This window comes from Mustela putorius, unplaced genomic scaffold (genome assembly GCF_011764305.1).
Source record: "Mustela putorius furo isolate JIRA1106 unplaced genomic scaffold, ASM1176430v1.1 tig00003988_pilon_pilon_pilon, whole genome shotgun sequence".
NCBI classification, from domain to species: domain Eukaryota; kingdom Metazoa; phylum Chordata; class Mammalia; order Carnivora; family Mustelidae; genus Mustela; species Mustela putorius.
The window spans coordinates 1,717,940-1,733,498 of NW_025422127.1; the positions used below are offsets into that span (position 1 = coordinate 1,717,940).

Here is a 15,559-nt window from a genome sequence, read left to right on the forward strand (position 1 = left end):
CCGCTTGTTCCTTTGAGTGGCGTAGAGGCGAGGTAAGGGGCGGAGGGCGGGGGGGTCCCAGGGTGTCTGTATATGGGGTCGGGCCGGCTTCCCATTGCTACATTCCCTTCGTGGTCGCAATGCGGACCCCTTCTGTAAGCGCGTGGCGAGATATGGTTTTGGAAGTCACGGTGGCCGAGTGGTTAAGGCGTTGGACTCGAAATCCAATGGGGATTCCCCGCACAGGTTCGAATCCTGTTCGTGACGGCCGCTTTTTTCCCCCTTCTTCAGGATACGTAAGGGGGACCCCCCGCACACGTGTCTTTCGTGCACTTCCCTTTCTGTCCCAGAAATAGAAGCCGAGAAGTCTCACGCCTGAATTGGGAGGGAGGGACGGAGGGAGGGAGGTGATCAAGGGAAGCTTATTCGTGCACAACTGTACTGGCTGCTAAGACACAAGACACTTTCTGAATCCTCTAACTTCGGGTTTGTTAGAACTTGGGCACACGTTTCATTCTTGGGGACGGGAATGGCAAAGGATTTGGTTGAAGAAGGGTTAGGTTTTTGAAAATCTGAATGCCTGTTGTGATATAATAGTCAAAATTCGAGTTTCCGGGAAAAGAGGGCACCTCTGGGTTTCATGACTGGAGGTGTGATTATAACTGAGACCCAGGAAAAGGCTTTTCTCTTCGGATTTCTCTGAGGAGGCTCATCTCAGATATCACTGGGCTAGGAGGAAGTAGCCTGTTGAAGGGTAAACACTACAGATCTAGCTGCAGCTGGAGTGTAGGAGATACTTTTTACTGATTGCTCATTAGGTGCCAAGTGCTGTTCTAAATTATCCGTGTATTAACCAAGCTAGGGAATTCCTTTTTAAACCTCTAACCTTCCTGTATTCACCTTATCTGGTTCTTCCCATCCCCTAATTTCTAATCATGGGGAATATGTAGGATACTTGTTGAGGACGTTCTTTTTGTATTTCATTTCTTGCACAGCATCATTTTTTCCAAGAAAGATCTGCCAAAGGGCAGGGAGTTCAAGAGTAATTCACAGAGCTTTATACACCTTTCTACTTTGCAGTTTTCCACCTTCATTCGTTTTTCTCATACTCTTCTTTCTGAGATAATCCTCACCACTGTCTCCTTCCCACCCTGGCACCCTCATCATTTATAAATTCCCATCCTGCACATCCTTTTATCCTTTCTCTTTGAGACTCTTGATTACTCCAGCTGGAACCTGTTGTTCTACCACTGCCATCGACTCCGTTGCATGCAAGACATCTCCTTTGACACCTCTTTGCAAGAACTGATTAAAAGTTACATTTATTCTGCTTCCTAAACAGATCTTAACTCTTTTCACATTTCTCAGGGTCAGTGCAGTCTAGGCCGACCACTTCCTAGAGTCATTGGGAAAGTAGATTGTGAGGACCACATGAGTTACTCTATGTGAAGCTGCACTAAAGCATCCCATTGCAGGGGCTCCTAGGTGGCTCAGTCAGTTAAGCAGCTGCCTTCGGCTCAGGTCATGATCCCAGTGTCCTAAGATTGAGCCCCACATCAGGCTTCCTGCTAGTGGAAAGCCTGCTTCTCCCTCACCCTCTGCCTGCTTGTGCTATCTCTCCATCAAATAAGTAAATAATTTTTTTTTTTTTAATTGTTGTAGCTGGAGATTCTAAACCCTCCCGCAGCTGCTTTCTGTGTTTCATGAGCTGGTCCCTTTTCACTCACCATTCTTTCCTATTCACTACTTTCCAACCACTGGCATAGTTCCTGGTCTAGTATTTGTCTATGTTCATGCTATTCTCTGCCTGAAATAATCTTTCCCATCCTCACACATCAATGTTGGTTCTCCTGGGAAGTCATCTCTAACCTCTTGTCACCCACCATACCCTAATCATGTTTTGTGAAGTCTTTCTTCCCCGGAAGAACATCAACTCTTGGCACATATAAGCCACTCAATTAAAAAAATAAAATAAAAAACTTTGTTGAGTAAATGGATTTTTTTTTTTGTTTTTATAGTAGGTATATATACATGTTTTAATCTTCACTCAGAATGGACTATAAAGTTCTTGAGAGTTAGGGCTGTGTATTTTTTTTCTCTTTTTCCTTTACTAGGCCTTTATACACAGATGTGATCAAGTGTGTCCTGAATGAACATACTCTTAACAGGCTCAGTACTCAGCTTCCTATCAAGTGCCATTTTGCGCATGCTCTCAGTTATGTCTGGAGAGGCAAGACCAAAATTGACCAGCAGAGGGCAACCAACAACTGTACTGCGAAGGGAAGGCGGCACCGTTGCTTACAAAATGGAGGACCTGCACGGATCTCCTACTCGGGAGGTCCTACCTTTCCCTCTCAAATACTTCCCTTGTAACTGTCATAGATCAGAGGCCAAGGCTTCAAACTTTAATGTACAATAGGTAATTTCAGATTTCTACCATCCCTACAGCTCACCTGAACTCCCCAATTCCTTCACCTTTCCTTTTCCATTTCAACAATTCTCTATCCTGATACATTTCCTTTGGCTATAGGTTCAGGTACCTCCAGGCATTCCTTCGTTTCTGATTCGACATTTGACTTTGCTCATCTGCCCTAAAGCTACCTTCTCCACCTAGTCTTGTGATTCCACTCATTTCAACCTCCTAAGGAAATTTCCCTTAACAACGTTCCCTACATGTTCAAATTCTATCCCACTAGATCAATCCATTAAATCACAACTAACCTACACCCTCACCTGATAATTCCAAATGATCACATTGTTTTCTACTTCCATTTTTTTCTTCAGGTTTTATTTTTAAGTAATCTCTACACTCAACTTGGGGCTCAAATTTACAACCCCCAAATCAAGAGTCCCATGCTCCACTGACTGAGCCAGTCAGGAGCCTCTACTTCCTTCTATGTTTTGAATGAAATGTATACTCTCTGCCTCCAGCTTCACACTATCTTAATACCCTGTTGTAAAAACCTTTGCTATGTTTGAAACCATTGAGATCTTACTGGACTTCAGAGACACTGTACTCTCATTTTTCTTAGAACATTGTTTCTCCATCTCATTTGTTTTCTCCCTCCTCCTGTGGAATTCTGCCAAAATCTTCATTTTTCTCCCTCCTCCCAAGACAAAAATCCCAAGCTTAAATTGTGGTCCTATACCTTCAGCTATCTATATATCCCCTAAAATGCAACAAAACTTCTCCCTTCCCAGAATGACATTCTTTTCCCATTTCTGTTAATACTGTTCTTGCAATTCCATGGTTTCCAATCTTAAGAATTAATTTGGCATTTTTCTTTCTCCCATGCCTGACATCCATCAATCATTGTTTCTTCTACCACATCATCTAATTTGTTACAGTGGGCTTCCTGGTGCCCCAGTTTCACCACACTCAGAGTTCTACAACACTGGTTTCATCATATTCCTCTGCCCAGGGACTTCAACGCCCCATTTGATTACACAAATGCTCCTCTGATCAACACTTAACCTAAATCACCCATTAAAAAAAAAAAACAAACCCAAGATTTGATAGAGAGCAAGAGCACAAGCAGGCAGAGAGGCAAGCAGAGGGAGAGGGAGAAGCGGGCTCCCTGCTGAGCAGGAAGCCTGATGTAGGGTTCCAATCCAATCCTAGGCACCAATCCTAGGCACCCCCTGAATTACCTGTTATATTTATTTATTTTTTAGATTATTTATTTGACAGACGGAGATCACAAGTAGGCAAAGCAGCAGGCAGAGAGAGAGGAGGAAGAAGGCTCCCCGCAGAGCAGAGTCTGATGTGGGTGGGGCTTGATTCTAGGACCCTGGGATCATGACCTGAGCCGAAGGCAGAGGCTTTAACCCACTGAGCCACCCAGGTGCCCAGTGAATCACCCATTAAAAAAAAAAAAAAAATCCTTGGGATGCCTGAGTGGCTCAGTCGGTTAAGTGACTGCCTTCAGCTTAGGTCATGATCCCAGGGTACTGGAATCGAGTTCTGCATCTGGCTCCTGGCTCAATGGGGAACCTACTTCTCTGTCTCTCTCTGCTTGCCAGTCTGCCTGCTTGTGCTCTCTCTCTGACAAATAAAATAAAATCTTTTAAAAATAAATAGGGCGCCTGGATTGCTCAGTGGGTTAAAGCCTCCGCCTTCGGGCTCAGGTCATGATCCCAGGTCTTGGGTTTGAGCCCCGCATTGGGCTTTCTGCTCGGTGGGGAGCCTGCCTCTCTGCCTACTTGTGATCTCTTGTCAAATAAATATATAAAATCTTTAAAAAAAAAAAAAAAAAGACTGCCTTCAGCTCAGGTCATGACCTCCGGTCCTGGGATGGAGCCCCGCAACACAAAGGGCTTTCTGCTCAGCAGGGAGCCTGGTTCCCCGCCCCCTCTGCCTGCTGCTCTGCCTACTTGTGATCTCTGTCAAATAAATAAAATCGTTTTTAAAAAATCTAAAAATACATAAATAAATAAATCCTTAATCCTTTCCAGCAAGATACCCCCAATCTGTTCAGGCTGAGCATCCCCACAGCTTAATTCCTTCTCTCATGCAGCTCCTTCACCTTATAGCCAAGTAGCTAATGTCACCCTATACTGATCTTTTCAGTGACAAATTCTTAGATCTTAACCAAAATTGCTTTTATGTGACTAAAAAGCTCATGTGCAGACATCTGACACACAAGAACTTACTGTCCCTTTCCAAGTTGCTGACTTGTTCCAAATGTTAAGAGGTCTGGAGCTCTGTAGTTTATCCAGTAATTATTAGAGGACTTCCGCTGACATTATCTCAACCTACACTTATCTCAGGAATGTGGTCATTGCACAAAAACATTTCTGGAACTCCTTCATGGCTAGTTTATGGGCCACATTTAAATGATTCATTAGTTGTCAACTGTACTCAAAACATACACCATAATTCTATTATTATACCCCAAAAAATCATTCCTTCAAAATTACTTTTTTTTTTTTTAAGTGGAGGCATTTGCCAACTTTTTCTTCTATTTTTCAGATTAAAAAAAAAAAAGATCGGGCGCCTGGGTGGCTCAGTGGTTAAGCCGCTGCCTTCGGCTCAGGTCATGATCTCAGGGTCCTGGGATCGAGTCCCGCATCGGGCTCTCTGCTCAGCAGGGAGCCTGCTTCCTCCTCTCTCTCTCTGCCTGCCTCTCTACCTACTTGTGTTCTCTCTGTGTCAAATAAATAAATAAAAAATCCTTATTTCACCCAATTCTTTATAAAAAAAAAAAAAAGATTTATTTATTTGAGAGAGAGTGTGTGAGAGAATGAGCATGAGAAGTGGGAGGGTCAGAGGGAGAAGCAGACTCCCTGCCGAGCAGGGAGCCTGATATGGGACTTGATCCTGGGAGTCCAGGATCATGACCTGAGCCGAAGGCAGTTGCTTAACCAACCAAGCAACCCAGGCGTCCCTATTTTTCAGATTTTGTTACGGATTACTTCTGGGTTTCCCCAAGGTCCCATTCTTAGACTAACTTCTTGCTCTTAAGTTCCATATCCATGTTTCCATTTACTGGCTAAACAGCTTTATGTGGAAGCATTTTAACCCAAGTTCTCTAAATGAGCTCATTATTTCACGCCTGAAACCTACTCATCCTCTCCTCTCTATTCGGGTTAGTTAATGATCCTATCTTCCATTCTCACAGACAAGAAATGTTTGTCTTTATCTGTGATTCATCTTTGGTTATGTGCCTCGTTATGTGCAGTGGTTAGGAGCCCAGGCTCTGAAAGGACTGTGGGTTCAAATCCCAGTTCTGTTCATTACCCATGTGAACTTTGCCTATTTCCCCATATAGAAACTGGAGATGGCAAAAGCACTTTTTAATAAAATGGTTGAGAAGTCAAGATGTTTGATACTTAAAATAGTGCCCGACTCACAGTAAATTCTCAACCCCTTTTCCTCACTGCCAGTATCCCAACCTGTTTAGAACACAGTTCAGTGATTCTCCTGAGAAGTAGCTCACCATTGGTAGTAGGTAGTTGACCCCTTTCCTCCTTCTTGTCCCACTGTACTGAATCCTTATTAGCAATGTATTCTTCTTCATTTCCCATTCCTTGTTCAAATTCATGTCACCTATTGAACTACAGGTTCCCCTTACCTGTTTCTCAATTATTTGTGTATCCTAAATGCCTGACACCACATGTGACACAGGCCAGGTATGGTATAAATGTTGGCTGAGTCAATCTAGTCAGTTACTAAGGCCTGTCAATTTTCTTCCCTGATATCTTGTCCTCTTTCAAGCTCTAACCCCCTTGCATGAATTATGGCAAAGCTTATTTAATATTGCCACCAGAATCATGAGGTGGAAATTACTCTTGTCAAAAACTTACCTGTAAAACTAAAGTCCAAAAGCCTTCGAAGAATTGGCCCCAGAATAATTTTCTAGTCTTATTTTCTATTATTTCTTTTGACGAACACTATGGTCCAGATGACACTAGTCTCTTCCTTCTTCAACATGTCCTTCACCTCCACTTATTTTCATGCTATGATCTAAACCTAAAGCAGAGGTTGCAAATTGATGAACCCCAGATTTTTGGGGGGGCCACAAGTATATTTTTTATTTGAGCCAATACTAGGCTCAATTTTGGGCATAAACACTAGGATGGCCAATGGTTCTTTAAAAAATAAGATTTGGCAATGTGGGGCCCCTATTCTTGTGGGGCAACAAACTACCTGAGGTGCATTGCTAGCTATCCCCTTCTCTCAGGGCACCTAGCCAGCTTTTATTTATTTTTTTTAAGAATTTATTTATTTGACAGAGAGAAATCACAAGTAGGCAGAGCGAGGAGGGAAGCAGGCTCCCCACTGAGCAGAGAGCCCGATGTGGGGCTCAATCCCAGGACCCTAAGATCATGACCTGAGCTGAAGGCAGAGGCTTTAACCCACTGAGCCACCCAGGCGCCCCTCCTAGCCAGCTTTTTAAAAAACTTCTCAACAATGCAAGTGTAAATGAAGAAATCAGGCTAATGGTGGGACAACCAGACCTATCTCCTGATGTTACATAACATAAAGACCACCTCTCCTGTGATCTCTTCTATCCCCAAAACTGCTTAACTCGAATCTCTCAGACTCTAGATCTGTTTAGTAAAAAATAGGGGGAGGAAGTTAAGGGACACTGTGAAGTAGCAATCAAATCCAAAAGACCGCTCTCTAGGGTAACTGGCTCAATCTCTTCAACAGATCACTGTTACAAAAAAGGTTGTTCCAGGAATCTAGATTAAGAGTATAAATGGGGTACCTGGGTGGCTCAGTCGACTGAGCATCAGACTACTGATTTTGGCTCAGGTCATGATCTCCAGGTCCTGAGATGGAGCCCTACGTCTGGCTCCACGCTCAGTGCAGCATCTGCTTAGGATTCTCCCTCTTCCTCTTCTCCCCCCACCCCAACTTACATATGCCCTCTCTCAATAAATAAAATCTTCTTTTAAAAGAGTGGGGCGGGGCGCCTGGGTGGCTCAGTGGGATAAGCCACTGCCTTCGGCTCGGGTCATGATCTTGGGGTCCTGGGATCGAGTCCCGCATCGGGCTCTCTGCTCGGCAGGGAGCCTGCTTCCTCCTCTCTCTCTCTCTGCCTACTTGTGATCTCTCTGTCAAATAAATAAAATCTTAAAAAAAAAAAAAAAAGAGTGGGGTGCCTGGGTGGCTCAGTTGTTTGGGTCTGCCTTTGGTTCAGGTCATGGTCCCAGAGTCCTGGGATCTAGTCCCACATCCAGCTCTCTGCTCAGTGGGGAGACTGCTTCAACTGCTTCATCTCCTCCCCCACTTGTGCTCTCAAATAAAATCTTTAATAAAAAGTATATGGGTGCCTTGGTCATTAAGCATCTGCCTTCGGCTCAGGTCATGATCCCAGGGTCCTGGGATCAAGCCCTGATTCAGGCTCCACACTCGGTGGGAAGCCTACTTCACCCTCTGCTTATGCATGCTAATAAATAAAAGCTTTAAAAAATAAAGGTATAAAAGATAGTTAAGACACATAACTTGGTGTAATGCACGCTTCCTGGATTGGATCCAGGGCTGGACAAAAATTAGCTCTAAAAGTACTTTTCTTGTGTACCTAGGTGGCTCAGTCAGTTAAGTGCCTGCTCAGGTCATGATCTCAGGGTCCTGGGATCGAGTCCCACATCAGACTCCCTACTCTGTGGGAACCCTGCTTCTTCCTCTCTCCCTCTGCTTGTGTGCTCTCTCTCAAATAAATAAATTAAATTAAATTAATTAAATTAAATAAAATAAATAAAAGTACTTTTCTTGAGACAACTGGAGAAATGTACATATTAATTTTAAGAATTTGTTATGGTAGTAATGTAGAAAATGTTGATTCTTCAAATTAAAGTACCGAGGTAAAAAATTGAAACCAACCTTCATACTCCTGCCCATTCTTCTGGCCTTCAAAGTCTAGAACAGATTGGCAAAGTTTCTACACAGCCAAGCAGCAAGTATTTTAGGCTTTGTGGGTCATAGTTCTGTGGAACTACTCTGCTCTGCTGCTGTGATCTAAAAGTAGCCCCAGATAACACATAAGCAAGTGGGCATAGCTGTGTTCTAGTAAAACATTTTTACAAAAGCAGGGAGCAGGACGCAAGCTCCAGTGTGCCAACCTCTGATCCAGAACAGATAAGTCTCGGAAACGTGTTTCCTGGTACCCATCTGAGTTAGTGCCTTTCCCTTCCCTCTGTTCACATAATGCTTGCAGATCTACTTACCACATTGATTACATCTTATTCTATCATATATTTATCTCCCTTGTGGAGGAAGTGCTTTCAAAGCCGGTGCCACTGTGCTACATGACACCCATCCCCACCTGAGTTCCTTGCACAATATATCCAGTGAGTATTGCTCCCCCAAACCAAATCTACCCCAAAAGAAAGATCCAGCACCCTTTGTGACACTCAAAAGAACAAGCAGCAGGTCCTGAAAGTAATTCTGAAGGAGCATCAGGCAAAACAAGAGCACTCCTTATCTCTCTAGATACTGTATATCCACTAGATAGCCCGAGTGTCGCCTCTGCCGCTCCACCGTGTGACGTGTTCACTATAAAGCATCAGACCTCGTGTGCACGCGAGTGTAACAGATGCCGTGGGCTCAGGGATGTCCTTGCACCCTTTTGCTTTTTAGCCTCACTAGAGTACCTAGAGAGCTAATGGATGTACATTAAGTGCATCATAAACGATCAACAAATTTAAAATATACTACTGGGGGGAGCGATTTCCTTTTTCTCAAGACCGAGGAGCAGGTGGCAGCAAACGCCTGGGTCAGGCTTCATCGAGACTTGACACCAGAACAGTACAGTCACCTCCTGCCTCTTGTTTCCTTTCTTGCTTTGGAGACGCTGGGTAATGGAATCCCAGATTCCACAACAAAGGTGCTTATGGGACAAGGGAGAAGGGTGTATGCATATCTTCTGTAGAAACTGTCCTAAAATTCCAGGAGCCCTTAGGGGAAGACATGGAATTTGGGGCAAAGGCAAATGCTGGGAAGAACACATGTTGACTACTACAGAACAGGAGACAGGAGGGAGGGTGATAGGAGGTCACAAAGGGCAAAAAAATGAGATGCCCACTCCCAGACAGACATCCTGCTAAAACAGAGCTTAGTTCTAAGACAAGGGTACGTTATAAAGCAAGAAATAAGGTGAGAGAAAGGCCAAAGCAGAGGAGAAAGCTTCACGAGAAAGGGAGTGATGTTGGATTAAGAATTGAGAGTTGAGTAAAAGGTTTATTATTAGTGCAGTCAACATCATGGAACAGCACATATAACACAACCAGCAACCCGCAGAGACACTAGTGCAAGGGGAGGGAAGCCTTAACTGAGCTTCCTGGTTCCGTCTCAGGGTGACAACAGGAGGGTATGGGCCTTGGTAAGGCAGGTGAGGGCAGAGGGGAGCGGAAGAAATGTAGTAACCAGACTAAGTATAGCAGCGATTTCAAATTCCTGAGCACAAGGTCTTGGAGCTTCCCTACTCCCTTCAAGCTGTAACCCTCACCCCACCCCATTCCCAGTGAAGCCATGTCCCAACTCCCCAGGCCCATAGCAAGCTGGCCTGGAATAAGACTCCAGAGAAAGAAGCAGCTGTTATATGGCCCTATCTCTTCAACCCCCCTCCCACCTGCTTATTAAAATAATCACACCCTCTATCCCTTCCTTTCTCTTCCTCTACCAGCCACCCTAGGGATTAAGGAATGTCCAGGTAGCCAAAGATGGAGCTAAAGTCCTTAGAGGGCATGGGCGAAGCCAGAGCACAGCCTGTACTCAGAGGCAAAGAGACATCACGTCTTTCCCATCTTGCCTGGCGCAGCTTAGAACCCAGTTCTGGATCTCCAAGGAAACCGGGGGTGGGGGGGTAGGAATGTCTTCAAAATTAATACTCTATAAATACAGAGTTTAGCAAGGAGACCCATGGAAGGGCTGGGAGCAAAGTTCTCCAGAGGGCACAGGCATCGATGCTGGACTGTCGTACCCATCACTGGAATAGAGGAAGCGCCTTGTCTCAGATGGGGTTATGGAGGGTTGGGGCAGACAGGTTCAGCCGAGGACTCCCTTGGCCCTTCCTATATTAAAGCCAAAGGTTGTGCTGAAAAGGAAAAATATAAAACAGATCCCCCACCCCTGGCCCACCCTATCCAGAATCCCCAAAATAGGAACATCAAAAAGAAAGTTTTAAGCTTTGTTAATTTTTTTTTCTTTTTCCTTTCTTTAAAAAAAAAAGTAAATAAATTAGATTGCCAACAATGTGGCTGGGCTGGAAAAGTGGGGTAGCCATAACCAGGCCATTCTTTAAAAAAAATAAAAGGGAGGGAAGGAAATACGAACTAAGGAATTATCAAAATAACTGGTTAGAATCACAGGGCTAGAGAGGGGTCCAATGGAACTATTATCAAGTAGGAAGTGCCTACCTGATTTCAGCAAAAGCCAGAGAGCTGCTGCTTGCTGGGCACATCCACCCCAACAGACTAATCCCCTACCCCCAACCTTGTCATTCCCTAACATTGAGAAAACGTAGGAAAGCAGAGCTCATCTGGAAAATTCCGGCATCCCAGCCTGCACACCTGCAGAACCAGCAGGAGCCTGCGCCCGGCAAGTGGGCTGGACAGGGTATTGCTTGGCACAGAGGTCCAGTCTTCCCGTAAGGGTCATCAGTTCCTGGTCTCAGGGCCGGTTACTGGCCTTACTGCATATTTCTAGGGTTTCGATTCCACCCTTACCATTTCTTCGGGACGTCTGCTCCCCAGAGCTGCCCTCTCATGCTGTTTAGTGTCAACAGGCCTGCCCGCTCCGATTCCCTGGTTTTGGAGGAGGGGGAACGATCAGGTAGTCCTCACTCTGCCCTGATCCTCTAGAGAAAAGGAATTCTTTGTGCTTTCTAAAAATATCTAGAACCAGGGACCCTGGGCAGGAAAAGAGATATAGAGGTGGGGACTTTTCCCAAACTGACTAAAAATTTACAGACATCTTAGGGGAAGAAATTAAGCAAAAGGAAGAAATCTGGGTTTCCCACCTGAAAGGCTGAGCAGAATGCCCTGGGCCCTTCAGTGCCAGAAGAACAGGGAAACGGTGCGGCCCACATGTAGGCCACTATACTGTGGATAGGAGGGAGGACTCAGAGGCCGGCTGCTGGAGTGATGGGTCTTCTGGTCTCCATCTCTTCCTGCTAGCCCATGGAGATCTCCTATATCTCTTCCACGCCATGCGCAAAGATCATGACAAGGCCCGGCTCCTGCACCATGTCGTCACCCATGTGCTGGTTCTCACAGGCCATCACGACGACAGCCTGCTTGCCAGGGATGCGCTTGGCCACATAGTTCTCATAGTAGCGCCGGTTCATCTGTCTTGTCTCTAGGGTGGCCAGACCCTGCGGCCAGCTCCGCTCGTGGGCATTTTCAATCAGCTCGTTGACGATAGAGGCGGGACAGCCACTCTCCACCAGGGAGCGCTTGATTACAGCCTGGAGTACAGCATCTGGGGTCGAGATCATCCCTCCCCAGCGGGTCACTCTTGCGGGCTGCAGGGAGTTCACCCACCTGTATGGACAGGGTGGGAGACGGTCACTCCAGCTCATTCCCCTTCTCTGCACTAGGCTTTCTCTCCTAATAGGAAGGACCACCCGCTCTGCACTCGGCCTAACCCTGATCTTCCATTTTCCTTTTTCCATCACTGGTTCAGAAACTCTACATCTTCCCCTGGTTGGTCCCATGTGAGTCACTACTTGTCACTCACTCACCAGATTAAACTCTACAACTGAAGAGTTTGTCATTTTTCTAAAAATCCCAATACTTAGCACTTACGGCGCCTGGCACAAACTAAGTGTTCAACAAATGGGTACTGATTGAAGCCCCAGTTCCTGTGCCCCACGTGGCGCTATTTGCATGACAGTTATTGATTCACACCTAGAATTTACAGGACTCCAGCACTGCAAGGGATTTTAGACTTTGTGTATGCTGCGCTTTGGATCACTCTCCTGGATTTGCATTCGCTCTCTTTGGATTGTAAGCTACCTGATGACAGTGACACTATCTCTTTCTTCGTGGCCCTCCTAGCCCTCCACAGCCTTTAATGCAGGGCTTGGTACCTGCAGGTACTCGCTAAAATCTGGATGGACTGCATCCTTGGGTAAGCTCTCCCTTCCATCCATCCAAAAGAATATGAGAGAGGGGCGCCTGGGTGGCTCAGTGGGTTGAGCCGCTGCCTTCGGCTCGGGTCATGATCTCAGGGTCCTGGGATCGAGCCCCGCATCGGGCTCTCTGCTCCGCAGGAAGCCTGCTTCCCTCTCTCTCTCTCTCTCTGCCTGCCTCTCTGCCTACTTGTGATCTCTGTCTGTCAAATAAATAAATAAAATCTTTAAAAAAATAAATAAATAAAACAAAAAAAAAAAAAAAACAAAAAAAAAAGAATATGAGAGATTCTCTAGTGGGCTGAAAGTTATCCTCTTCTCTGTTCCTGTCCTTCATCCCAGTGTCTGAAAAGAGGTGGCCCCACCCAGCCATCTTATTACCCTACTTCTGCCACTCCCCTGCTCCTCCTCCATTCAGGGCTGGGTGCAAGGACATGGAGCAAGTGACTCCGCATCCTGAGTGACACTCACTCTAGGATCTCGTTGTATTCAATTGTCTCCTCCAAGTTCTGCAGGTTGGGGTTGACGCTGCGGATAGCTCGCATGTATGCCTTTAGCAGCTGGATATCTCGCTTCTGTGGGAGCGAAGAAGAGTCAGAGATGATGGTTAGCGCAGACAACAAATCAAAGACAGAAGTGTGTCTTAGAAGGAGGGTGACTGAGGGATCTGAAGAACACCAAGACCTGGAAACTTCATGAAGATGGAGATGTGACAGTCTCATTCACTGCTCTATCCCTGGTGCTTAGCAGGGTGCCTTCTTAGAGGAGGCATGTAATAAATGTTAGGTGAATGAATGACACTGATGGGATGAAGGAAAGGGAGAAGAGCTCCAGGCTGATTCCCTCCCAGGCCACAGGCAGAGTATCCCCTTCCCTGGATGCACACACACCTGTGCAGACCTGCATGCTCACAGGGGCGCACCTCACCCCCAGTTACCAGCACATGTGCATGGCATGCATGCGTGTGTGCGCACACACACATACCTATCTGTTACATATCTGTTTTACGCACTTATCTGCATATTAGGGACAGGCTCATGCCTATGTTCTCTGGAGCCCACCTGCTCGGCCAGCTGGTGTTTGTGCTCGGCTGAGGTCTTCTCCAGCTCTGCGATGCGCGTCTGCTGCTGCTGCACCACGGAGCGCAGGTGCTTAATGCAGTTGTGATTTGGCAGCTCATCTTTGGGCATCTCCAGCCTGCCACCCAGAGAAAAGCAGAACGGGAGCATTCAATGGGACGTGTAGACAAAGGCAGGAAATTGATGAGAGGGCTTTCTCCTAGCCCAGATTTCGAATATGCAGGCCTCCCTCTCATTCCCTTCGCTTCCTTTTCCCCAGCTCTGCTCCCCGTTCCCACCCCGTACTCCTTTGCTCTCTACTTCTTCTGGGCCTCTTTCCCTTTCTAAGACAGTGCTTTATCTACCACATGGCTCTCCTATCTTCCTACAGATTCTGCCGGTACACTCATTCCTCCTGAGAAGCTCTAGATTCACGGCCTCAGCTAGCAGCATTTAATCAAATACTTCACACCCCAAAGAAAGGGAAAACAAAAACAAAAACAGGGCAGGAGGAAATATGAGAAGCCTAGAAATTAGAGCAGTCAATCTGAAAAAGAGAAAGGGGGTACCGGGCTGACAGGGAAGAATAAAGGAAATCAGTCCTTATTATTAGCACACCGACTGGGAATTGTTGCCTCCTTCCCTTTATATAAAGCAAGAGCGCAAAGATCATAGTTGGAAAAGCATCACGGAAGTGAGATCTTGGGGCAGGGAGCCAGGGAGGCCAAGGACACTCCTTGCGTACATTCAGAGGAGACCTCCTGAGCTGGTGGGCAGGGGATCTGGAGACGGCGAGTGGGGATGGGGAGTGTGGTTGGTGGCGGGGTGGGGGGAGGTCATAAACCGGAAGGCCCTTAACTGTGTGGGGCAGAGGAAGGGAAGCAATCTCACCCGCAGCCCTGCTCACAGGTCACAGGCCGTTTGGGGTTGTGCTCACAGTCACTGAGGTGAGACATGAGGTTGTCAAGCCGGACAACAGCACTACAGCCAAACACAGCGTTGTCGCAGGCGATCTGCAGCTTTGACAACATGTTCCGCATGATCCGAGGTACTGGGCGCAGGTGGGCGACCGTCACAACGCTACGGTCCACTGGACACGTCTGCTGCTGAGAGAACCATTGGGTGATGCAGGCATTGCAGAAGGCATGCTCACAATGAGGTGCCTAGAAGGAAGAGCAGGGCAAAAGGGGCACAAGAGAATTAGCCGGAGTTAAGAGCCTGAGTATGATAAGTCCACAAAGCCACTCAAGCTCCTGAGCAGCTGCCAGGACCACGGGTCCCCGGGGGGGCACAGCAAAGTACAGATGTGCCATAGTCAAGGCACTGTGTAGGACAGGCTTCAGACAGATTTCCTGTGCTCAGGATTCCAAATGGATTGTGACATAAGACAAACAAGTACAAAGTTATATAACAATAAGAGGTATAAATAATATTCCAGGACAATAGGAGAGATGACATGAGGCAGTTGATTATTAATTGCCGACTGGATTGCATACACAGTAACTGCCAAAGTCCAGAGGAGGATGAGATCTTTCTAGGCTAGGTCAGTCAGGGCAGGTATTTATGGTAGAGGACATAATTTGATATGGGTCTGGAAGGATGTGTGGAAGAGATTTAGTGCAGAAATACAATGTAAGAAAGCAAAGCAAAACAAAACAAAAGACTAGAACTCCTGGTGCGAGGTTACGAGTCCTCTCTGTAGGGGCCCAAGTTCCTATCTTGTGAGGGTTGATCTGAGGCATTGCCCTGAATCCTAATGGGAAGGACTAGCCTCCAAAATAGGGTCATTTTCTCACAGAATTACATTCTTTTCAGTCTCATAAAGATCGTATTTCAGCTTACTTTCTTGATAACTCAGATAAACTCTGAAATTAATCCCTCAAAGTTAGAGGATTCCCAGGCTTCTGTGGAGACACCATCTGCATGGGACAAACACAGCAG

General features: G+C 46.2%; 1 protein-coding gene and 1 non-coding gene across 6 annotated transcripts in view; one reads left to right on the plus strand and one right to left on the minus strand.

The window, feature by feature from the left end:
* Positions 1-164: 164 nt before the first annotated feature.
* TRNAS-CGA lies at positions 165-246 on the plus strand. Its single transcript has one exon. It is a non-coding gene; the product is annotated as a tRNA-Ser (tRNA).
* A 9,401-nt stretch (positions 247-9,647) lies between these two features.
* Positions 9,648-15,559, minus strand: part of RNF41 (ring finger protein 41) — a 30,507-nt gene continuing 24,595 nt past the window's right edge. For all 5 annotated transcript variants that reach the window (XM_013046169.2, XM_004773109.3, XM_004773107.3 and 2 more), the window contains 4 exons: positions 14,510-14,781; positions 13,622-13,757; positions 13,032-13,135; positions 9,648-11,970 (listed from right to left, as the gene is read on the minus strand). In XM_013046169.2, coding sequence (XP_012901623.1) covers positions 11,619-11,970; positions 13,032-13,135; positions 13,622-13,757; positions 14,510-14,781 — 864 coding nt within the window. In that variant the 3' untranslated portion in view covers positions 9,648-11,618. The remainder of the gene's footprint in view (positions 11,971-13,031; positions 13,136-13,621; positions 13,758-14,509; positions 14,782-15,559) is intronic.